General features: G+C 30.8%; 1 protein-coding gene across 1 annotated transcript in view; it reads left to right on the top strand.

Annotated features, from left to right (window-relative positions):
• Positions 1 to 26827, top strand: part of LOC131039090 (MADS-box transcription factor 55) — a 47264-nt gene that overhangs the window by 8814 nt on the left and 11623 nt on the right. The window contains exons 4-6 of the mRNA XM_057971741.2: positions 13793 to 13874; positions 26438 to 26499; positions 26609 to 26708. Of these exons, the coding sequence (XP_057827724.2) occupies positions 13793 to 13874; positions 26438 to 26499; positions 26609 to 26708 (244 nt within the window). The remainder of the gene's footprint in view (positions 1 to 13792; positions 13875 to 26437; positions 26500 to 26608; positions 26709 to 26827) is intronic.

The following is a 26827-nucleotide window of genomic DNA, read 5'->3' as shown; positions in this document are numbered from 1 at the left end:
ATTTAATTTATGTCTCTTTTTCAGATTTTCAATGTTTATAGCAAACAATTTTTAAACAAATGAAAGGAAATTCCTATGGTCCGGTACTAAAGGAAAGAAAAGTGTCGCCTTGATAAGTTGGGACAAGGTATGTCTTCGTAAGGATCATGGGGATCTGAGCATTAGAAATATTTTCCTTTTAAATAGAGTTCTCTTGTCTAAGGCTGATTGAGACCTCACTCTGAACACCAAGGATTGTTGTACCATAATGAAATGCAAATATTTATATAAATCTCAATTTAATAAGCTCTCATATTTGCAAATCCCTAGCCTCCTCCATTTGGATCTTAATTGGAAGGAGAAAAATGGTAGTTGGATTAGGTTTTGGAAGGACACCTAGATCTCAAATGAACCTTTGAAAACCATTCATTTATTCAGTGATTTGTTTTTCCCTACAAGGTCTTTCTTTGGTTGTTTAATCCCTAATTACCTAATTTTTAATGATGATTATAAAAATAGAAGATCCTTATGCCTTGTTGAAATAACCAAGAAGAAATATTATTTAGAAATATATAACTCTTCAATAGGAACTCAAGTTAAGTAGGATTGCTTTATTTCCTAAGGATGATGGTTTATTTTGGACCCAAAATATGAGGAGAAATTTTTCTATCATTTTTTTTCTTTATGTAGTCTACTATTAGAAAACACCAACTAAAATAAAGTTTTGAAAAAAAAATAAAATCATCAACTCATCCCCAAAATCAACTTCTTTTGGTGGAATGCATCCCATAACATAATTCTAACTCAAGACAACCTAAAATGGAGAGGATTTTGGATCCCTAATAGATGTGTTCTATGTCATAATACAAAGGAAACTATGTCCCACAAACTTCTTCATTGTGCTTTATCAGAAATAAATTGGGGGGTTTCCATCTGATGCCCAGGGATTTGTTGGGCTCTTAATGAGAGATTTAGTTCTTTCATTGAGAGTTGGACTTTTCTCTATTCTCACTCATTGATAAAAGAACTCTAGTACCAAATCTCTCCAACTCTGTTAGAGATTCTAGAAGAAAACAAACAATTAACTTTTAAGAAATGTTTTAAGAAGCTATGGAGAGGCGTTTATAGCTTTCTTGAAGTTGATGATGGATGACATGTCAGCTAACACTTGGAAAACTTAGGGTATGCCTCCTAGCCATTTGGAAATTAAAGTTGGCTCCTTGCACTTATCTTGAGACACATCTAAAGTTGATGACTAAGAAAATTTTACTTATTAAAAAGTAAAATGGAAACCCCATATATGACTAGGGAAAACTAAATCTTGATGGTGTAGAAAAAGTTACCCCTAGCATGGATAGTGGTTGTGGAATCATGCGATTATCAAGAAATGGTGTTATTAATAGCTATTCTAGTAATGTAGCAGTGAAAACTAAAAATGTGGCTAACACTATGACCTTACTTTAGGGTGTTAAAATTTGTTCTTTAGGGATTAAAAAACCTATACATGGAAGGATATTCCAAACTTATTCTTAACTCTACGAAGGGAAAAGTCAATCTAGGATGGGCTATAGGTGGCATAATTTATGATATCAAAATTATAGTTGTTCTTTGATAGGTATGGGTTATCACATATTTATAGGGAAGGAAATAGACTGGAAGATCTTATGGCATATTTGGGGATTACCTTCAAGACTTTAAGATTCTAGAGAAATAAGAAAATTCTACTAGAGTATGTTATAAGTCTCTTGTTAAAGGAGTTACAAAACATCGCTCTCTATAAAGATTGAAAGTCGATAAAGATAACTATGGTTGAGAATATATAGCTCTATATAGTCTCATGATCTATTGATCTCTATTGGAATCCCATCTTTTGGGTTCAAGGGTGATATAGACTAAGTAATTGGATGCTATGGAGGTGGTAATGGCTAGGACAAAGGTCTATAGCTGTTTTTTTTGGAATTTTTTGATGGAGGTTAGTTCATGATGATGAGGACTATACTTGTAAAGACCCGACAATGAATCCCTAATTATTACTAGCCCCATATTTTTACCCAAATTGTTTTTTATTAGATTTTGATAAGGTGTGGATTCTCTTTTAAGTATATATTTTTTTAGATTATGCAGTAAATATAATAGTTTTAACCAATAATTTGTATTACCCTAGCATGCATCTTTATATAATTGACAATAATAATAACACCTTTCTTTGTGAGGTGATAATTATATATGTATCTAGTAAGTTACACTTGCTATTATGGACTCAAATTTAGGTGTTATTTTTGCAAAGGTGTTGGTTTTGTATAATTTATAAACTTTTCATTCCATAGAACTACTATTTTGTGATTGTTGTAATGGGTGGTGATGGGGTGAAAATATATGTAAGTTATGTGATGATTTTTATAATCATGCCACCATTTTCCATATTTGTCGTGAGGGAGGGATCACCCTACTCCTAGAATGCCACAATCTTAAATAACCAATAGGTGAGGATGGGAAAAAATTATTTTTAACTATGTGAAGGGGTCATTGCTTAGGCCACTAAGATATCATGTAAGGTAAAAACATTGAATAAACATCACTAAGGGCTCATTCACCACCTACTATTATAACAGAAAAGATAAAAATTAATTTTAAAAATAAAAAGATACCCTTTGGTTCAAAATATGCCCAACAATACACTTTTCACATATAATTCATGTTTTAATCATTTCTAAAAAAAATGGGTATTGCAACAATGTTTGGGAATTAAAATTGCAATGATAAATCATAAAACAACTAGAAGAAAGTTTTGATAAAATTAGCTTGATGTAAGCTCAATAGGAGCTTGATATATTATAGCAAATTACCCATCCTCATGATAAGGTTGATGATAAGATTAATGGTCAAATTTTTTAGACTATTTATTTAGTAATCAAAGAATTTACTTTGGAGTTTCCTCAAGGAGTTGAAGAACCTAACAAAGATGTGGAGATTATGGTTGATGAAGCTAAAAAGCAATATTGTATTGCCCACCAAAATACCCTAGAGAAATTAACCAATTAATATGCAAATAGAGAATTTTTTTTAAAACATCTACTCATATAACATATATATCTAACTCCATACTCAAATGCAATAAACATTCATCTTCTTAACATGCATCTAATCAATTTAAACATAATCAAATGAACATAATACGCAAGTGAAATTACATAACAACTCAACATATGATATTCTCTCAGATACCTCAACGTCATTACCTAAGAAATCCAAAACATAATAACACCACATTCAATACCATAATCAACTCTTCTTAAACAATTCTTTTTTATCATTTACTTATCACAATTTTTGAAGGATTATCCAATTACTTATTCTATCATGAGTACAATCTATTTAATTCCCACTAATCCTTGTAAGTTCATTTTAAGAGTACCAATACCAAATGTTCCTAATTCCCATTTCTCATTTCTCATTTATCATCATTACATTATTAGATCATAATACCTACAACATGCCTAATCCTTTTCCTTTCTTGAATGATCATAAATATGTGTACATCATAATATCATTGCATAATCTTAACGAAGAGACAAGTAGAACTAAAAAGTAACCAATTTTCCAAATTAAGGACATATATTCCATTACATCTGATATACCAATGACATCCTTTATTCGACCACAAATCCAATTCCATATTACCATAAATATGGATATTTAAATTATATAATAGACCCAACAATGATTACAATCACATGCCATATTACATCATTCTCATGATATAAAGGTACAAGTTCTTATTTTATCAAGATACATAAGTCTCATACTACAAATACATCTATCACATGATACATAATCTTTTCTTATTCTAACATAGGTGCTACAAGAATCATGGCACATCCATTTTTGACAAGACCATCCATAAGCTAAAGATATGAGAATACACATCTGGATGCACAAGAAAATCCAATGAAGAACATCCCAATGGAAGAAGGCATAAAACCTCTCGACCATGTGGAACCAAAGGAACCACCTCACGTGCTATGATATGACACAAGGTCCCACAAACACTCTAGACCTAGGCTAACACCTAACAACTAAAGGATACATCGCAATGACAACAAAAACAAGCTACCACATGAACAATAAGCCAAATCACATCACAAGGCTAAATCATAAGGTAATAAACTCCTAGAGGTGTACCAACCAACATGGCATAAGGAACAAGGACACATGTAGGGAAAGTGTGTCATCACATGCTATCCTCATGTAGAGGGGAATAATGTCACACCTTGATAGACATTTTGCCACATGCTATCCTCACAAAGAGGGGATAATACCATACCCTGATAATCATGTGGAGCCATCTCGGCCTATGAGAGAATCAAAGGAGTTTTAGCTAACCGTCTCCATGGTCTTCCCAAGCTCATCACGAGTCTCCGCTCAAGTGCCATGAGGTGGTGCACTAATTTCCATTTAATTATCTTGTTTAGGTGAGTCCTAATTACCCAACCTAAATAATTAATTCTTATGGTTATCACTTGTTTACATCAAGAAAACCCCCAATGTGTTCCTAGTGATCTAGACTTCATGGATCCTTACAAGGAACCTCTTGATAGTCCATTCTCTCATGACCCCAACCACCATGTGGAAGCCCACTCCCCCTAACCATGTTCCTAGATCTTAGGGTAAATGTAAATAACAACATCAACAAGGAGGCTCAATAATAACATCATAAATATCCACACACTCATATACAATAAGAACAAGGCCAAAGCCACATTGCCAACAAAATGAATCAAGAACCTCAACAATAAACCAAATCAAATCAATAAATAAGAGCAAGGTATAATTCCTTCTTTCTCAGCCATGCACAATCAAATCCTCAACAGTGAGGCACTGGTCCTCTCAGTGGAGCCATATTAGTATAAACCTCTACAGCAAGGAATATCCATCTTGCTGGAGCCATTCTAATATACATATACATCCCTCAATAGCAAGGTATTATCCATCTTTTCGGAGCCAAAACAATGATATAGTATCCAAATCAAGACAATAATCAATTCTAAGATACACAAGAATACAAACAAATGCCTCTAGTACAAAAAAAGACCCAAAAAAATTGACTCAGAAAGTCAAAATCATCAAAATACAATAATCAGGGCAGAATAGTGCTTTTGGCAAACAATATAGCGCATATACAAACCATTTTAGTGCCTCTATCCAATAGAGTAGCACTTCCGACAAATAAAATAGCGCCTTTGCCATTCTTTGTAGCACATTTGAAGGTTTAAATAGTGCATTTACAAACTATATTAGCGCATATGCATAAATAACTAGCTCATTTGTAAAACAAAATAGCACATTCATAGTTACGATGCATTCAATAAGAGTTTCAGTGCATTTACAAAGAAGACTCGGAAATACAAACTAAACAGAGTTAGGACAACCCATAAAATCACTAAGGCCTCAATACAATGCTAGAATCATTCAGATAGGGATGAAATGACAATATTAAACCAAGGGAACTTAATGACTATCAAATAAAAATTGAAGCATAACATACTGCTCCCAAAGCATAGATACAATTCTTGGCAACACATAGAGAGCTAAAAATTAGACATAAACATGATATAACTTCATCAAGGTAACATTCAACTCACATAAATAAAACATGATGACAAATCCATTCCACATCTCTCAAACCAAAATCGAGATTCACAATAAGCTACGAAAATCACAGAAAAAAAAAAAAGACCATTCAAGATAGTATTCCAAATAAACAAATGAAAATATGCATATATACTAACCCCCAAACTTATTATATAACTTATGTAAACGTAATAAGATTCACAATTATTTCCAGCTTCTCCCGTATACAATCTTTTCACAAACACTGTGACAAATAATATTTTCGGAAATATAAAATGTAGAGAAGTAGAAAATGCAACCAACCTGGGAATAAAAGTTATCGCAATGTAAATTGAGGAAGAGCAACCAAAATCCAACAAGCTCCAACAACAATCCAAATCCAAGAATCCAATTGAAAAAATCTTCAATAATGCAAGCAATTTCTAGAAAAAGCAACCCCCTTGAAAAATCAAGAAGATATATCTATAAAAATTAAATCAAAAGAATGGCCCAAATGTAGCCAATCAAAATAATCCAAAATGCTATATTTCATACCAACCCTTTCCGATTCGAGATGCGAAATATAAAATAATATTATTTACTTACCCAATTATCACAGCCAATAATGTAATAGGGTAGGTAGAAAATATAATATTTAATTCACCCAATTAGTAAAAGGGATATAATAATGTAAATAGCCAATAACTAAATAAACTAAGGGAACAATAAAATATAAAATCCCAATAGATAAATAACCACATGGGTATAATAAACAAATACCCAATTAAATATAAAACCATAGCAACATAAAATCATAAATAAGTAAACAACAAATAAATAATAAATAAATATCAAATAAATATTAAATCATAAATAAATATAAAAGAGCCAATTAAATATAAACAATTAAATCAAGCATTAATCATAATAACATAATAAATATTAATAAAGCACTTAATAATAATTAAATATCAAAGCTATGCATTAATTTAATTTAATATTAATAAACTATACATATCAATATTAATTAATTAAATAATCAAATACTCACAACACCTCAAGGCAACCCAACATAAGGTCGAACATCACAACACAAGGCTCCAACCACTGACTCAAGCCACAACAGTGGCTGACAAGCATATCAACCTAAACCTAGAGTGTGTAGAAGGAATTCATGCCTTCTCCAATCAAATTTCCATTGGGATGAAGACACGCTCAGACCTGTGAGACCAGGTGGAGTTGATGTCTAGTACCTGCAATCCTACAACCACCAATATCCACAAAACAATGTATACAATAATATATATCATAAATGGTTAGGCAAGTGAGAGAGAATCACAACATCATATCATGTTCGCAGTGAGTGATATGACATCATCTTTATCACGAATAAAATAGTAAGACAATCACAACCATCATAGCAACAACTCAATCAATATGATCATGGAATAGGGTTTGCATAATCAAGATGCCATCATAATCTCATAATAATATGATCCATCTAGGAATAATAAGTGCATATAGATCAACCAATGTAAATCCATCCATGATAATAGTCCAGGGTATGACATCATCCACATAGATTATCATATATCAAATATCCATATGAAATGTCTAGCATCATCAATAAGCATTTGAGATATCAATAGAGTCATAAGTATCATCCAAACAACATCAAAGAGTCTAGATAAGTCTATCGATGGACGATTCAAAAGATGAATCAGCGAGGGACACTACAAATATGATGTGATAGGTCATTGCGATGAACAAATGAATGAATAACCAATTGGTGATATTTATCCTAAGAATGAGGTTTGAGATAAAAACTATTAAGAGATACCTTACAATGAAGAAATGGACATGAATACTAAAGTTCTTGTTAACTAAAAAGTGTAATACATGAATAAGGAAATTGAAATTGATAATTCAATGGAACACAATATAGTACATCTTAACATCCAATAGGTAGAAGATGTCCCAAGTACTAAAAATGTAATAAATGAAGTTTACTAAGAACAACTAGAAACAAAGATGGATCACTCATGAAATAACAACAAGAAGATGAGGGATTGAACCTAAATACCTTGTCTTAGTTAGTGAAAAAATTCCAATCTTTTCCACACATGGAACTAGTGTCAATTTATTTTAAAAGTACCATGTAAAACATAGAAACACCAAGTCCTAGAAAAAAGGGATAGAATGTTATCATCAATAGAAAGAGATATTACTAGTTAAATTATTTCTCATAATTCTACTCCAAAATATTTTTTTTAAAAGATGGCATTGCTTCCATATAGGTGGAGAATGTAAACTTGAGCCAATTTACTATAGAGTAGGATATTTTTTTAGCTTATCAATAATGTTCACACCATGGCAATAATAATGGAGAAGGATAAGAACAAGAAAGAGTTAAAATTTCATGTAGTTGAATTACAAAATTGCATCAAACAACTAGTTAGGAAAAACCAAACTATTGAATAGTTACCTCCAAATCCTATTTTCCTCTAGAAAGTTGAGAAGTTTTCTCTAGATAAAAGGAATTGTGAAGCAAGAATCATATAGAGATAGATAAAAGAGTTAATTTCACAAGGAGAAGAAACAATAAATATGACCATAAAAAAATATAGAGGATCATTTTATTTGGAGCAGGGAGTAGTCAATTTCAAGAGAAACTTTCATGCTAAGCTAAACAAAATATAGAATTGACAAGGTTGAGAGCAATAGAAAATTTAGATAGCGATTTGTTATTAAAGTAAATCATATGACAAATGATATTATTCCTGAACTAATAACCTTATTTGAATAGTGAAAATTTATTTAATGCACATATTTGAAGAGTATGAAGATAAATTGGTAGCCCTCAAGGAAATGATGGAAGACCTAAAGTATGATGATTTAGCTATTATTTATAGGTTAAGTAATTAGTATAATGATATATATGTATTATAGGTTGATGATCTTGTTTTGGAGATATTCAAATATGTTCTTCTTAAATCCCTAGAATATCTAATAAACAACTTGAATGTTGATGTGATGAAAAGGGTTACAAAAAAGGGTGTTAATCAAGGAGTATAACAAAGAAACTAATGAGAGAATTGAAGAGGTATTTAGGATGATGAATTTTTATGGTACACATAAATATAGGTAAAATATGTCCCAATGTCTTAGTGGAGAGGCAATCAATAAATTATTGTAAAAAGAAATAGATTTATTTTGAGGTTGAGTGTGTAATTGAAGATCATAGTGAAAAGCTAAATAAATTTTAATCAACACCTAATTTTTCTAACCTTCATGTGTCAATCACTTTTTCTGAGCATTCAATCTTATCTTTTCCCTTTCCATATCACTAAGATATATTTTAAACACATTCAAATATTTAGATGAAATAGAATAGTTTCAAATTGGAAATTTTATAAAGGTTTGAATTTGAAAAAGAATATGCCCAAGTAGTTCAAGGTCAAATATTAATTATTTGAGAATATCCCAAACTATAAATTTAAAGATGTTGATGCCAAAAGGATATGATACCATTTTTAATTAAGAATATTTAAGATTTTGGTGTAATCTAAACCAATTTTGTAACTACATATTGGTTCCTTAAGTCTATAAAAGTGCTTGAGTTACTCATTTATAGGGATTGAAAATTGTTGATTACAATGGATATTAGTGAAAGAATTGTTACATATTATTCACTTAATGGCTTGCTCTCATAGTTCACAACATTATTTGTATATTCTTATATTTTTAATAAATTTCAAGTCAATTATATGGAATTTATTTATTATAATCATAAGTGACTATAATACTTATCATAATTTTAAAATATCAAATAGTTATACAATATTTGGGAGCATTTGATCAATTTATTTGTGTTATAAGTTACCTTTAAACATTTTCATCATCTATGTGTAGTAGTGAAGAATTTTGGTGAAGAATAGATTAATTTAGGTCACACTTCACGACTCTTGAAGGATATTCACGTGTGGTCACTTAAATCCTATTTTTCTAACCCTTTTCATATATTTCCCTTATCCTTTTCTATTTTATTTAAAATTTGTTAAATAATTTTAAAATAACAACAAATATAATGCAATAAATTGTACAAGATGAAAATAATATTAAATATGCTACAACTACTTGATAATAATATGTCACTTCAAAAGGGATGCATCCAATATTGTTTAATAATAACTTAATACTCTGCATGATGATAATAACTAACCTTTAGCTCATGTATGTACCATATTTATGCCTTCCATACCACCATACCACCTAAGTTGGCTTAGATACTTAAGTATAATTCCTATAATTATAATAATGATTATATAGCTTATTTGAGAGTTAAGGTAGCCACATGATGACTAGTCATAATAGAGTATATACTATAGGATTAGGGGCATAGCATAGCCCCCTCTTTACAAAAAGATTGTCCTCAATGCCAAATTTTTCCTTTTCTTCTTCTTCTTCTTCTTCTTCATCTCCTTTTTAATTTCTTTTTCTTTTTCTTCTTCTTCTTCTTGTTTCTTTTTTTTCTTGTTCTTTATCTTTCTCTTGTTCTTGTTATTTCTCTTTCTCTTGTTCTTGTTCTTACTCTTGCTCTTGTTCTTGCTCATTTTATTTCTCTTTCTCTTTTCATTACTCTTTCTCTTACTCTTGCTCTTGCTCTTGCTCTTACTCTTTCTCTTTCTCTTTCTCTTTCTCTTTCTCTTTCTCTTCTACTTCTTGTTCTTTATTACTTTTTTTACTTTTTCTACCTCTTATTATGAAAACATTACATCAAAATAATTTTACAATGAATCACACAAGTGAAATCAAAATTATTTGAACTATTTTTTCGTAACTTACAAAAGATTATATGTCACTTTCCCAAAAATATCTCCAATAAATTAGTTGATTTGCAATCTTAACAAAAATTGTCAAAAACCCTAATTTTACAATAAGTCGCTTATTTACTCTTCAATATATCTCAAAAAATTATTCTAAAATCTTCAGTGTCATCTTAGAAAATAGTTTCATTATTAGGAAGATATTTTTTTAGATTTAGGAGAAATTGGCTTCAAACCCTAATTTTGTAATAACTTGCTTAATTATGCTCCAATTCCTTTAAAAAATTTATTGAATGTGATTGAATTTTTCATCAGAAACCCTTTAAAATCGTAAGAAAACTACTTAAATCTAAAGGATATGATATCTCCAAAATAACCTCCCAGATTGAAGAAAGTGTCTTTCCTTTATAGTGTCAAGATCATGCTCTGATACCACTTGTAATGTAATAACTTGCATAAGATGGATAATATGGAAAATATCTTGCAAATACTAGAGAATAATATGTCATTTTGAGGGGGAAATCTCCTAATCCACTTCAAGGGGGATACATCCAATAGTCTTCAATAATATTTCCCAATAATCCACATGATGATAATAACTAACCTTTACCTCTTATTATCTGGTACCACCTAGGCTGACTTAGATACCTTAATATAATTCCTAGGATGGCACACACACATACACATGATTAAAATAATGAATATGTATCTTATTTAAGAGTTAATTTGGCCACATGTCAACTATTCATAACATATTACACACTATAGGGTTACGAGATAGAAAATATTTTATGTGTAAACCTTTACAAATATTAAATTAAGTTATTTTCCTAAATTAGGTGAAACTTGTGTATCATTTGAAAAAAAAATTATAGTTTTTGAAGAATCAATGAAATTATTTATCAAAATAACTTATGATCTTTTCTAATAGAGGTGTAATATTATAAGTTTAAAAGAGTATCTTGTGGGTTCATCTCAGTTTGAGTCCAAGAAGTAAAATCATTTATGTTTAAGTTCCTTTGTAAAATTAGTCCACACTAAAATATGAATGGACCTAATTTGCCAAGACTTAACCATAAAATTTTCTTTGGATTATAAATTCGTGCTATATTTTAAATCCTTTTTTGGAGAGATGAGGTTTTATGTATAGATATTTTTTTGTTTATACAAACCATGTCAATATTTATGTATTTATTTTTTCTATGTTTGTGGCCTAACAGTAGCAAATCAAAATAAAATGTACAATAAATCCATATAAAAGATACCAAGGACCAAAAAAAAAGGTTAATTTAGGTATTAGTTTTTGTAACTATCTCTAAATATTTCTTCATTATTTGGTTTTTTTCCATATAGTAAATAATGGTGAATACTACTACCTAAAGTTCTAATTTTTCTTATATATTTTACTTCATCAAGTTGGATGAATTAATTTTGTATCTTCTTCTAAAAATATTTGCATTATCCTTCTCTATAACCAAGGGAGAATTATCAATATTTCTAGAAATAGATGTATCTATTTTGATTGTAGACAATTTTTTATTCTTATTTTGGGATTCCGAATATCCCATAGAGCTCAAATAAAAATAAGTCTTTAGCTACTAGCTTGACAAACTTCCTTCTCTTTCAGATACTAATTTATATCTATTTGGAAATCAAAAAATACTTAGTGTCACTTATAGGGGGTACCTATAATTCACAGAATGAATGAGAGTTCTAAAAAAAATCATTTCTTTTAGCTATTTCTCCATTTTATCCATGAAACGATCAAATATCACAATTGAGAGTTATTTATTTTCTAGAGGCTTTATTATTTATTCTTCTACTTTATTTTGTTATCACTCTCTCTTCATCTCCCACTTTATCTTTGACTCAATTATAAGTTCCCCTTCCTTGTCAATGAATTCGTCTTTTACAAGTTTTTTCTTCTTTCGAGATGATTTTTCTCCTAATTTATTGTCAACCCTATGCATGTTAAAAACAAGGAGAGTTATATGGAGGTAAGAGGGGTGAACATAAGGAGAGAATATGCATAGCATAACTTGATCTATAATAGGCTATTTATATAGGGAGTAATTGGGAAGAATAGTTAGGTTAACATTAGCCTTATGATTTAAAATAAAAGTTATTTTTTTTAAGAGAAGGGATACCAATTCTAAAATATTGCGAAGGATGTTATGAAGTCATAAATAGTAGAAAGATAAGTAATTGTAGAAATATAATTTATAATGTAAATACTAGTACCTATATGGGAATTGGGTTTTAATTTGGGAGAATAGGTGGAGTCACAACAACAATTGATTTTAGCATAATTGTTGTTTTAATTACATCTATTGACTTTTAAGGGAAAATTCGTATTTTATTCTCCATTTTTTATTTATCTTTCTTCTTATATAATTTATTAGGTTCATTATCCTTCATAAAATCCTTTCGTTCTATACGTATCCTTCTATTTGGGATGATTTTAATCCTTACCTTTTCTAGTATTTGGTTTTTTTGAAGTCTCTCGTATTACTAGCTTGCTTCCCATGACTTTGATATCCTAGATTTATATCTTTAAACATTTCCTACTAAACTAAATAGCTTGCTAAGATACATCTTATAAAGATACCACCTAATCTTTAGACCAATAAATATTAGACATGAGACATTGGAATGTACTTCATTTTTAGTATATCCATAGTTATTTTACAATCAATTGAACTTGATCTAGAACCTATTTAATTATAAAAACTTTCATGTTGTAAGTAGCATGTAAATAATCTATTTTTCTTGATCCCACACTAAATATAGAAATTAACCTACTAATATTCTATGCATGGAGCATGCCTCATTGAGAAATTAATTTTTATTTTATATTAGATCTATAGTATAAACTAATTATCTCTTATCATGCAAATTGAGATATTGTGCATTCTATTGAATGTATACAAGAATCAAGATAAATATTAATATTTAAACTTAGGTGAATTTTTTATACCTTTCTCATTTTAAATATACAAGTAGAAAGTGTTAAATTTGTGGCTTTGTAATGGTTATTTATTAAATAAAAATTCCATATTTGAATTTGATATTATGCCCTACATTAAATATATACAAGATAAATATTCTCACTTTAAAATTAGGAGAGTATTTTGTACCTTTCTCATTTTAAATATTTATGATACAAACTATCAATTACGTATTTTGAGAGGTTGGAATTAGTTTTATTAAATAATTACCAATAGTTGTGTACAAAAGGTAGGTAAATGTTTTTACGTTCTTGTTTTGAAATTACATGTTCATGTTACAAAGTTTTTTAAATTGTCTGCTAAAGGGGGATCTATAGATCTTTGAGATGATTAACACTTAAACTAATTTAGTTCTTGTTACTTTTTTAGGGAGATTCAAGGTATTTTCAACAAATATATAAAACATCAAAATAAAGATGAAGGTGGTGCCTCTTCTGTATCAAGCCTTAATGTATGTCTCTATACCCTCTCTATTACACATTTCTAAATTTTAAACCATAAGATAATTAAATTAAATCAATAAATACTACAATTTTAATATGTAGAATAATTTAATGATATATTTAATGAACATCTTGAAAGGTAATATAAAGTGGTTAATCTAAAGGTATATAAAGCTGTTAATTATTAGAATTGTTACTATGATGATGGATGTATCGAATTCCCTAGAGCCATGTTATATCTTTATAGATAGATATTTTAAATTTATAATTATTTAAACTACCACATATAATGATATATATGTCATACCATTATGAAATAACATCTTATCAATCTACTATAGAGTTACAAGTGATCTTGAGTAAACCATGTAAATAGTAATCAGTTTGTATATAATTAAACTATTTTTGATAGAGTAAAAAAAACTTAATAGGGGCCCTCACCTATTATAAAATTCTAAAAGGTGAGTAAAATAGGGTTGTACAATAGGTAGAACTAACATTTATACTAAAAAAAATGAAGAAAATACATACATATAAACCACATAGAGGTGGAAACATTAGTTACCACTATATAGAGAAGTAAGATCCTTGACGCTAGCAATTAGTTCCAATTCACCCATCATTAACATTACCTTATTTTATAGAGGAATAGTTTACATGTTATCCATGACATTATGTTGTTGACCCAAAACTGTTTTATCTTTGAGCCTATTAGAAGGAGGAGGAGATTCGTTTTATTTCTAAATTTTCTCTATCTTTGAGTAAAACATAATCATGTTGGTAGTAGAGCCCTATATAACCTATTTGATGAAGGTAATTATAGGAGAGATTAAACCTCTTATTGTGTGGAAGCATGTAAATGAGATAAACCTCCAGTGAAAGATAAATTCCTCTCTAACTTAGATGCTATAATATTGGTCCAGCCCAATAGTAAATAAACCTACAACTATTTCTATTTTATTGATTACTGGGAGAAAAGTTAGGAAGAAATGCATGAAATTGAAATGGTGGTGATGGACCTAGATTTAAATGGTATCTTCCTTCTCACTATAGCATAGAGGGCCAACTATACTATTTGAAGAACTTATAGGATTCTCTATTATACAAGCTCACAAAGCCATACATGGAGATTAAGGTTTAAGAAATACTAAGAGCCCAAAGTTGAGAAATCCATATTTAGCACCTATAAATAAATTTAATACAACACACAAATATAAATAACAACACAAAACTCAATCAGATATGAAGTAATAAAGTTGTATAAAAACTACTAAAAGTGAAAAAGGTAAAAAATTTAGGTTCATTGATACAAAAGCATGGAGCCTATTATAGAGAAAAGAAAAAAGAACCACTACAAAATGAGCACAACGTTTATTTTATTCTAGGAGAATTATCAAAACTAGAAAAATATGGAAATTCAAGATGAAAAACCTAGTTGACTACAAGAATTGATGAGATGCAAAAATATATGCACTTAAAACTAACTTAGGTGACCAAGGAGCTATGATAAGACACATATTAGATTATGCCATATTTGAACATTGATATTTTTTTTAGTTTGAGTGCAAAACGATGACCATCACCTATAAAACTTGTGATTTAAGGTATGGGTTCCAATTTCCACCTTAAAATTCAAACCAAAATAATTTAAGACCATTTTGTATCTCCAAAAGATCATGATCTAATGTTTATAGCAGTCATCGAGGATTAATGACAAATTTTAGGCAAAAATCATTTAGAGATATCATCAAAGTATTAGGCTTAGACCTACCCTCCTACCAAAATCAAACATTAAATATTTTGTAACAATGAATAGCCTACCAATCATTAAGCCTCAAGTTTCATGCATATGACCAATATTGAACAAAGAAAATAAGCATTCATGTCAATGATGCCTCAATGAGATACATATTTGTTAGGCATCAATAATTGATCATCCCTTATGATAATCATTGATGAAGAAAGAGAGGATGAGGAAGGTTATAATTATAACCTGTAATGATGATGTTAGCATGATTTCTTCAAGTAGAAAAGTTGGGGTGATGTTAGGATGATGTCAGTATGAAGATGAAGGGAGATTATGTCAGTAAGAAATTTGAAAAGGATAAATAATGTAAACATGATGTTAATAAAATGAGTGAATCAATGATCATTAATTGGGAAGAATTCTTAACTCATACTGAAATAGGAAAGAAGTTAAAGAAAAATGTGAAGGCCAAAATCTAATTAGAAACTTTGAGTAAAAATAAAGGCAAAGGTGTTTGGTGTAAAGAATCAATGGTGATTCTTAACTAATCTCAAAAATAAAATAAATGTAAGGAGAAGACCAACAAACTAAAATCTTATGAAAAAAGAGTTAGAGGAATTATATTAGTTGAAGATAATGGTCAAGATTCAAGGATTGAGAGGAACATTGACTATATGCCTAACATGGAATGAAATTAAAAGGAAATCCCAAAGGTGAAAACTTGAATATTTAAACACAACAATTTTTAGGCTTGGTAATGTTTCAAGGATTAGAAGAATGGAGAAGGAAAAACCAAAAGTGCTAGAGGATTAAGGAGAAGATCGATAACCCAAAACTGCAATGCACAATTTTCGCACACTTAGGACATAATACAAACATAACTAATGTGCATAAAACTAGACTATGTTATAAATTTCTTTTTTAATCATCAACTTACTATATCATTTAACTAGTAACTTAGTTGACAATGATTCTATTTGGAATGATAATTTATCACAATATTTAATTAACCAACATAACATACCATTTCCTACCTAAGTTGATCTTGCATTCATTCATGACATATTTTTCTTGTCTCCGATACTTGTACCTAGAAGGAGTCTACATAGCTAGATGCACTTCATATTAAATCCTATAAAAAAAATTCAAGTTTCTTTGTTAACCAAATGATTTCCATTTACTGGTTCTCAACTAATGATAGTGCTTAATTATATGCAAGGAAAGACAACCATTAACCCAATTTAAAAATTCTATAGAAAATCAATTTTGATTAGAATCTACATTATAGATACAGTTTTGAAGTTTGCTTGCTCAGGGGGTCAATACATATTTTGTAATCATTGGAAATAATATTTTCCTCAAATGGAAATAGCATGAACTCTATAGACCCTCTATGAAACACATTCTATAATTACTTGATCTAGAAGAAGAGCTAGAGTTTCTTGACCAATTGGCTTGATAAATGTCTTATGGAAACGATCAAACTACATTCCAGAGTCCAAACTGTGTGTGTGTGTGTGTGTGTGTGTGTGTGTGTGTGTGTGTGTGTGTGTGTGTGTGTGTGTAAAGTGGAAAATTGGATCCTACTGACTCCCCACCTAGGAGAGAGAAAGGAAGCCACTAGGATGATTTTCAATTGGAGGAACTCTACATTCAAAACAGGGGCTTGCATCCACTAGATCCAAATCCAAGGGAAAGAAGGATGTGAATTCCAAGTGGATTGCCAGGGTTGAAGTGTGATTTACCCTCTTTTGTAAATGAGAAAGTTGACTTGTTGACTATGCAAAAAAGAGAGAGGAAATGAGTGAAATGAGGAGCTACCAGTTTGGGATCACGCTATAACTTTGGATATGAGATAATTAGATTGATACGGACTTGCCCTGCAAATTTTGAGAAAATTCGTCGGGACTGTGGCGGGAATGTACATAGTCCTCCACAAAATCTGTGAAACGAAAAGGCTTCTTCCGTCTCTGCAAATGAAGCCCAAACCTACAATTACAATGGCGCACCTGCAACCTACACATAGAAAAGAGAGGGAGAATGGTTGTGGATAGGGGTTTGCCTCAGTCAAACCCAGGTTGAGGAATCAACCTTGAAAGAAAGTAATTGCAAATGCTTGAATGTAAACAATGGAAATGTATACCTTGTAGAACTGCAACTTGTTGATGATGATTTCTTTTCTTCTTGAATGTAACCACAAATGTTGTATGAAATGGCATGTAACATGACAAAACCCTAACAGACACACATACTTGCAAATGAATGTTGTAATGTTGCTCCAATGGATGAATGAAGAAGACTTGAATGCTTCAATACTTGATGATGACCTTGAAATTTCGTATCTTATCCTTATGCCTCTAATTCTCCCCCAAATGAGGGAATTGAATCCCTTTTTATACATGCCTCAAGGATTAATTTTCAACCACCGAAGGCCGACAAAGAGGAATTACAAACCACAAAGGCAAATTATGCATAGGAGACCGGGAAGACCTAACTTAGGGCCACCCTAAGGGGTGGGGACAAGGGCGCCACGCCCCTGTTCTGCCCTATTTTGGGGCTCGGACAAGGTCTAAAGCAGCCACAGGTCTTGAAGGAGGAAGGGTGAAGGGGTGAGAATGCAGAAATAGGTCTTGGTTAGGGAAGAAGATGTCGTCACTGAGGTGAGGTCCTAAAATATGGTTAAAATTGCAGGGGGTGCAATTTTATGACACTACAATATATATTTCCTCATTTAATGATTAGTCATGTCATTTAATGATGCACATAGTATGTGATTATGGATAATAATTTATGTCCTATGTTTTTTACACTTGTATAGCAGTTCAAGATATTCTAATGTAGCAAGCATGTGGTTCCTTAGGTTGTGATTGTAATTGTGAGGTTTTTCCAAAGTATAGGATTGATTGTTTCACTGATATAAGATACACATTATTATTTAACATTCAACAAATGCTAGATATGAAACAATATTATATTATTCTATAATTATTGTATATTTATATTATTGACAAATTGATATTTAATAATGAACATATAATTAATACACATTTATATGAAAACAAAAACTCGTTTTTAACCTTAGAAAAATATATCTGATTAATTATAAGCATCATACAATTCTTTTTGAACATAATGTTTTTTCACATTTTTGTACCCTTAAACTAACTCCTATACTTGGCTTAAGTCAAATGTTTATCATCATCTTGAAGTATGGTATGAATGTACACGCCAAACTCAGCATTATAATATTTTTAGTTCTTTTGTTATTAATATTAGTCAATACTTGGTTCTGTTTTGATTACTATAAGCACGAAAGCTACAAATTATTGTATTCACAGGTCATATGTATTCATCCTTTAAGTTGCATGGTTTAATAAATATATTGCAAATGACGATATATTCTTCAAAGGCGTCAGACAATGCTTGCAATTTCAGTATATGTTGAGCTTCCTAGTGATAGAATATAGACATCAACCCTTAGGCAATCTCTTCTGACCATTATGAATGACCTGAGCCTTTTAACATTTAAAAGAAATGTAAAATTGTGCTCAAGATTTAGGGTTTTCAGGTGCCATAAAATGCAAAGGAACAGAACGTTTAAATTTATGTTCAATATTTAGGGTTTTCAGGTGCCATAAAATGCAAAGGAAAGGAACGTTTAAAACTATGTTCAAGATTTAGGGTTTCCAGGTGCCATAAAATGCGAAGGAAAGAAATATTAAACGTTGACAATACCAGATCATTTTCTGGTATTTTCGACGTACAAAAAACATCAGTAAAACTACCGTAACATTTCCCAACAAATTAATGGATTGGATAGACCGTCAGCTTTAGGGTTTGTGGGGTTTAAATTTAGAATTACACGTTAGCTACACAAATAAAAAATACCCAACTAATCGACTGAACATACCAGGAATATCGAATACTGTAACGGGAAAGAAAAAAGCTTTAGAACGAGGCAGTACCAAAGAGAAATCAAGTATGATGTAAAGATAATGAATCAGTCCACGTTGAATATGGGAGGCCACAACAACTTGCAAGCGGCGTCTGTACTGGTGAAGTTGCAGTTTTTGATGCTTTTGTCTAGATGGAGATTGCTTCATTCATCCTCCTGCAATGCCTCCCAAGATATGCCATCTGCATAAGCTCTCTCCCATTCATCTAACTCGTTTCCCCCACCTTTCTCTTCTTCAACCTCCATGCCCTTGCTATTTTTATTCATCTTTTCTCTTTTCATGCATCTCCATCTGTACCAGATCCCATCTGCAACTTCACATCCAGTTCCCATTTCTCCTCCTTTGTGCCTCTGCATCTGCCCTTGCATGTGTCTATGCACGCCGCCCTCACCATTTTCATATCCTTCCTCTTTTTTTTTTTTTCAGATGGACGATCATGGTAGAATATAACTGATGATGAAGCGTAGAGTGATTCGAAATGTTGATGGGAAAAAATACACACAATCTAATCCAGAAAATTTCAAAAGAGAATATAACTGGTTGAAAAGCCGCACACTTCTTCATCTTTCTATTGAAACATTAGCATATCCATAGTATATATATCTAAAGAATTCCTTATTCAAATGTGTTATCCTAATTATAATAATTGAAATAGATTTTATACATATTATTCAAGGTCCCTTCATCTTGATTGTGTTCTATTTAATCTAAAACAACCATTAAATTCTCAATAATATAAGAGTAGAGTTAGAATTTATATCTCTAACACATAATTTTATTTATCTTAAATCATTAAATTCTCAATAATATAATAGTAGAGTTAGAATTTATATCTCTAACACATAATTCTATTTATCTTAAAATAATTATAAGTAAAATTTGTTATAACTAATAAGTCATTCTACATTCATAACTTGACAATTTCATTTGTATTAGAATCCCACCTTCAACAAGGTTTTCTTAACTACCACTTGGAATCATTTAAATCTATTTGGTTGCCACACTTATGAGTCAACTCAAAGGCCCTTCTAGTCCTTATCATACTCATTGATAATTACTTCTTTGATAAATAGTTTATTTGAGAATAACATTAGTATAAATTCCACTTATTTCTCTTAATAACTTGGTTCTTGGACTAGATAACATTTGTACTAGGCATTTATAACTAAATGCTTCTTGTAATTGTAGATATCAACATGATAAGATCAAGCAATAACTTAACATTTTATTTGATATATTACCAAATATAGGGAGCTCATGTTTAACGGTCATACATAATTCTTATACTTAAACTTATAAAATAAAAATCCATATGATATACCATTGCCATGGTATTTTGAAATTGTTATCTTCAAGATAAGTATGATTTTTAAACTATAGTTAATAGATTGTTAATGTCGAACCCATACTAAAGATAGATAAAGAATACTCTATTCTCTAAGTTATCATATGAAAGTACACCCTCAATAGAAACAATAACATTATTTACCTCAACTAGTGATTATGTCCTACTAGATAAGGTTTAATGAACAATAGTAGAGTTATTAAAAATCAACACCACACCTAATTTCCAATGTATCATAGTTTTAATGTTAGATGTCAATTGATGACTAATCTTGCATGGTTAATGTAATGCCATGTCCAAAGGACCAAGGTATAACTTGGTGGAACAATTTTTAAAAACACAACAATCAAACACCAAAGACACAACATAACATGCCTCACACTATAAAATACACACAAGTGTCACATAGAACATAGCAACATGAAGCAAATGAAAACAATGGCAACCTTACTGCTACATAAGAAAGGAGGCACCAAAGGAAGACTAAACAACTATCAAAATATCCACAATTAACCTATGAGAGAGGGAACTACATATAATGATGATCGAGCACTAACCCAAGGTCATGTTCTCTCACAAAACCACACAAGGATATGATGGGGGAAACATCATCCTCTTATTTATTCAATGTAAGACCAAATATGATCCTCAAACACAAGGGCCAACCTATGCAGGTGGTTGCCTAACTGGGAGACCTTATTCTCTTTCGACCTTTTTCATCCTCAATTATCAAGGTTTTAACATAGCACTTCTCCTAAATATGGCAAGAATTAATCTAAAGTCCCTACCTCTAGCCACTAATAAGCAACCAACAATCAAGGTTTCGAGAATAAGCTTGTAGCCTTACCCTGGATGTTGTGGGTTATCGAGGGCAAGCCTTCGACCTTTCCCTTGATGCAACAAGGTATTAGGTTTCTAGGTTGGGGTTTCAAATTACCTTGTTGCCCCACACACATAACCATCAAGTTTAAACCCCAAGAGACAAAGACTAAAGAAATTGGGAACTGCAAAACTTGAAAGAGGACATTTCAAGGAATTGTGGATTAGTGTTACACCTTATCTAGTTCATAAGCAAAGGAAATTAGTGAATATATCGATCTAGTTAATCAAATATAAATACTATTCCATCCCCAATAATCTTTCAAAAATAATTAAATTAATTATATTTTTCCAATTTTATGGAAAATAATACATTAGGCATAAAACATTATTTAGTTCATCAAATACTTTTACAATAAGGGATAATTTAAACTATCATTTTAAATATTTAAATTTATCCAATTTCAATTGAAATACTATAAAGACACATATAGAATATAGTTTAATACAGACATGGTAAAATTAACCATAAATAGACATTCCTGACCCAAATCCTTTTTGTAAGTAAAATAAATTAATTTCATTTACCCTTATTTTTACCAAACCCATTTAATTCATTTAAATCCACAAAAGCATATTTTCACATCTAATTTACAAAAATAGAAAATTTAGACAACATATTAAATCATTCATTTATTGGGTGTTCATACTAGAAAAGGTTTCTAGAGTCATACCATTTGCAATATCTAGGGCAAAATGAATAAAATATCTAGGGACTCCCACTCAAATTAAGTACAATGAGTAAGCCCAAACATTTATGGCCAATTCGACACATCCAATATAACCACCATCAAGGTATGCTTAGACCTATGGAGTCAAGTGAAGTCAATACACTGTACCTATAACTTCTTAAAATGCACGTCAAGCATACTTGCTCAGTGTAAGATTCAATCAATGAAGCATCATGTCACTCTCTAGGATCATCCTACTTATATTTATATTGTTCATTTATCACCTCTTTAAATCTATTAACCATTTTCTTATGTGGGCAATCTATGGCGTAATGCATGTAAAACATCTCCTATGGATGATTCTAACCCTTCCATTGACCTAGCATCAAAATAGGCTTCCATATAAATTAATAAAATAATGTATACACGTCTTAATAAAAGTTTGTGTAAATAATGCAACCCAATTACATAAATAGGAAAATTAATTCGAGAGTACACAACATAAACATGCTGTTAGAAGTATTTTATATTTAAGATAATGACATGAAATTAACATTCAAGCAACAATTCCTACCATAATATTATATTTAAATGGATTACATGGGTCAACATCAAACTATTTATTTATTTATGATTACAACTAATAAAAGATTCCTCGAAGACTAAGGCCCTCTGCGATGCTCTCTACGGTTGGAGACCATGCGATTCCCTCTGCGGAGTTGCCATTTGTGGCTGTAGGGTTGCAGTCTGCAGCGGATGCTAGGATATCATCGACTTTGGCAGTTGATTCTTCCATCGTAAGGGTTGATTCTACCGCTAGGGTTGGAGCGAGTGCGACGGGGCCTGCCATTGTTGGCTTTGGTGGACTGTATAAGGATTCAAAGGCACAATTTCAGCAAGGGTTGAAGAGATGGAATGTTGACAGAGGGTTTATTCTAGTTTCTAATGCCATCTCCATTCTTCTGAAAGAAGAGACGAAAGAGCAAATAGATTAAAATGTTTCTGTTTTTTCCACTCAAGGAGTTATTTGTCGGTTTAGAGGTTTTTTGCCTAGCCTCCCTCAGCTGCATGCTTGAATCTCAAAATAGTGGGAGTGGGAGCCATTCATTACTGGTAAAGTTTATATTTATCCCATGGCAAAAGAGTTTTTCATAAAAAAGTTTGACAATGCTCACGACAGAAACATAATATTATGTGATCATTATTTTAGTTGGGAGGACAAATTGATGATGATGATTAAACCTTGGCACTCAGATTTCAATCCCTCTTCTGAAACATTTAACAAGATCCTGATTTGAGTTCGGTTGCCTAACCTTACCCTTCATCTTTAGGTTGATCCTCTTTTGGAGGAAGTGAATGAAGCCCTTGGTGATTTTTTGATGGTGGATGATGAATCTTTTGATATTTTTCACTACACCTTTGCCCGTATTCTGGTTGAAATGGACGTCTCCAAAGGGTTGCCTACTAAGATTGTGCTCAAATCTTCTAAGGGTTGTTGGGTTCAATCTTTGGACTATGAAGGGATACCTTTTCGGTGTAGAAGATGTTTTAAAACATGTGATGCGGCTAGACAATGCGGATTAGAGAAAAGACTGTCGGCTTTGTGGTGGAAAAGGCCTTTTGAACAACACTATATGGTTGAGAAAAAATCTGAGCAACTTAGGAGTTTTTCACATGTGGTTGTGTTGGATTCACAAGGTGTTGTGGCATCCCCATTGGAGACCACAAATGGTGGAAACGTTGATGCGACATCTTCTTTGGATGTCTCAAAGGGAGGGAACGTTGATGTTGAGCAGGTTGTACATGGTGATTCCCCAAATGGAAGAGGGATTGGGCCTCAGGCTGTCGTGTCTTGTGATAGTGTTCTGACTATCAATCTCGATGGCTCTTCTGATGTTGGGAGGAATGTTGTTGATTCTCGTGATATGGTGAATGCTCTTTCTACTAGTTCTCCTTCTCATATTGATGGTGGACTTTCGCTGGCTTGGCATAACAAGGAAGCATAGGTGGAGGGCTGGATTACTATTAAGGGTAAGAAAGATAAGCTTTCAAAACCCTCTTTTTATATGACTCTCCACTCCCACAAGAGTAGTGCTAATTGTAAATATTGATGGTTTTAGTTTGGGGGAGCCCTGGCTAGATTGTTTTTGGTCTTTCTCTAGTTTTGTTTTAGGTTGTGGGAGCCTTCTGTTAAAACCCATGTCTTTGTTTTTCAGTGTTTTATTCCCTGATTGGCTTTGTTTTTCCCCCATCGTTGTAATATTGAACATGTTTTCTATGGGGTTATTTTGTTGTTGTGGTCTGTTTTGGCTTAATGTCTTGTTAAGTCCAAACTGATGTCCTTTTGTAAAGGGTTTCAAGTCCCTTCAAAACCCATTTTTTCTTTAATCAAAAACATCAAACTATTTATAATTAATATATATTTTTATTTGATCTTCATTCTCCCATTCTTCCTTATTTTAATAAAATAATCACCTTTTTATAAATAATACTTTATATAGTGCAGTAATGTTTACCAAGACATTATAAACTCACACCCTGATCAAATATTGTTATGAAGCCCCAAAATTAGGTCCCACTATCATAATAACACACTATAATTTATAATAAGAGAAGCAATTATAATATTGAATCTTATAAAAATCAAGTGGGGAAGATAAAACATGTTCCTCAATTAGGAAAAAGTCATTAAGCTCCACATTAGATAAATCGTTGAGAATAAAGTAAATCACTATATGTATGCATCGGAGTACCAAGTAATGTAAGGGTATATCATGCAAAACATGGTGAATACCATGGTTATTTATGACAATATCATGAATATTCAAGAGAGGTGAAACGTTATTCATGAATCACCATATTTTAATTTATCAATGTAATAGAAGGATATGTTTATGTCAATATTATACATCATATAATGAATCATGTATCTCATGAACAAAAAAAGTAAACCCTTTGACAAAATCATATGATGAATCATGTATCTCATGAACAAAAAAAGTAAACCCTTCGACAAAATAAAAGGGCTAGAGAGTTCTATAAAACATGAGAAGTTATGAACATTAAAGCTTGGCATATCTATAAATATGAGGTACCATTCTTTTGGCAAAAAAATATAATTAGTGTTCTATGAGAACAAGCAACTTGATACAACAACATGTGAGAAAAAAATGAGATACTAATAAAATTGTACATAGCACAAGGGTATCCATGTCAATTTCAATTAATGCCTATATTTTAGTAATGAAAAGGACATAAGAATATATTTGCAAATCATGGGACAATTTAAAACATGACTCTATTATAGTAATGAAAATAACATAAGAGTGTACTTGCAAAGTGGAAAACAATGAAGAGATAAACTCTACATATATTAATAGATGCACAAATATAGATTATATTTTAGAATATGTAGGATAATCAAAGAAACATTAAATTTCGAACTTAAAATGGCAGATGAATTCTTGAGGAAACTCCTGTGTGTTTTCTATAAATTGAGCTTTAATAAAATTTATACCACATATAGATATTTAGATTTGATAAATTAATTAAGTATAAATAAAAATTTAATATTGATAATTGTAAATATAATTGAAAGGAATATAATAACTTTTCATATTTAATATAGAATAAATAATACATATCAAAGTTGTTATATATTTTGCATGATAAATTGTACCACATTTTTCTATTTTTAATTATTGAAACTATTTTATAAATATATTATCACTTCAATTTTCATTAAAATAAAAATTGATGAAGTTAATTTTTATATTAACATGGTCATATTTTTATTTGATAATTTGTAAACGTTATTCAATCACTTTTTTTGTTAATTATAGTGAAAAATATCTTAAATAAATTTTTAATATGTTATTACATTTAGTTAATTAATACATATTTTAAAGATATTTATTGAATAAATTATTTTTATTGGTTACTTATAATAATAAAAATGTTATAAATGTTTCAGATCAATAAAAATAAGGTTGAAGAGGAAAAGAAATCATATATCGATCTCAATCATGCATTCGGGTAAGATAAGTTAAAAGCTACTAACATAAGTACTTTATTTTTCTTTATTCAATAAATTTTATTTTTAGATGCATATTGTGACTGTGTATTTTCATATATTTTCTTTTAGACATGTGGATGAAGGTGAAAATGAAGGTATATTGTTGGAAAGATTACGTGAGATAGGAGAAACATTTAATGAAGAATCTACAACAAATCTCTCAAACCATGTAAGTATGATGATTTTTCTTATGTTATTTGAGAAAAAAAAAATTATGTTATGTAATGCGCAATCAAAGTTGTAGTAATATATTAGAATGGACGGGTATAGATAATAAATGAAGTCATT

The sequence above is a fragment of the Cryptomeria japonica genome, chromosome 7 (assembly GCF_030272615.1).
Source record: "Cryptomeria japonica chromosome 7, Sugi_1.0, whole genome shotgun sequence".
Lineage (NCBI taxonomy): Eukaryota > Viridiplantae > Streptophyta > Pinopsida > Cupressales > Cupressaceae > Cryptomeria > Cryptomeria japonica.
The sequence above is the reverse complement of the archived record's forward strand: the minus strand, read 5'-3'. Positions and strand labels throughout refer to the sequence as shown.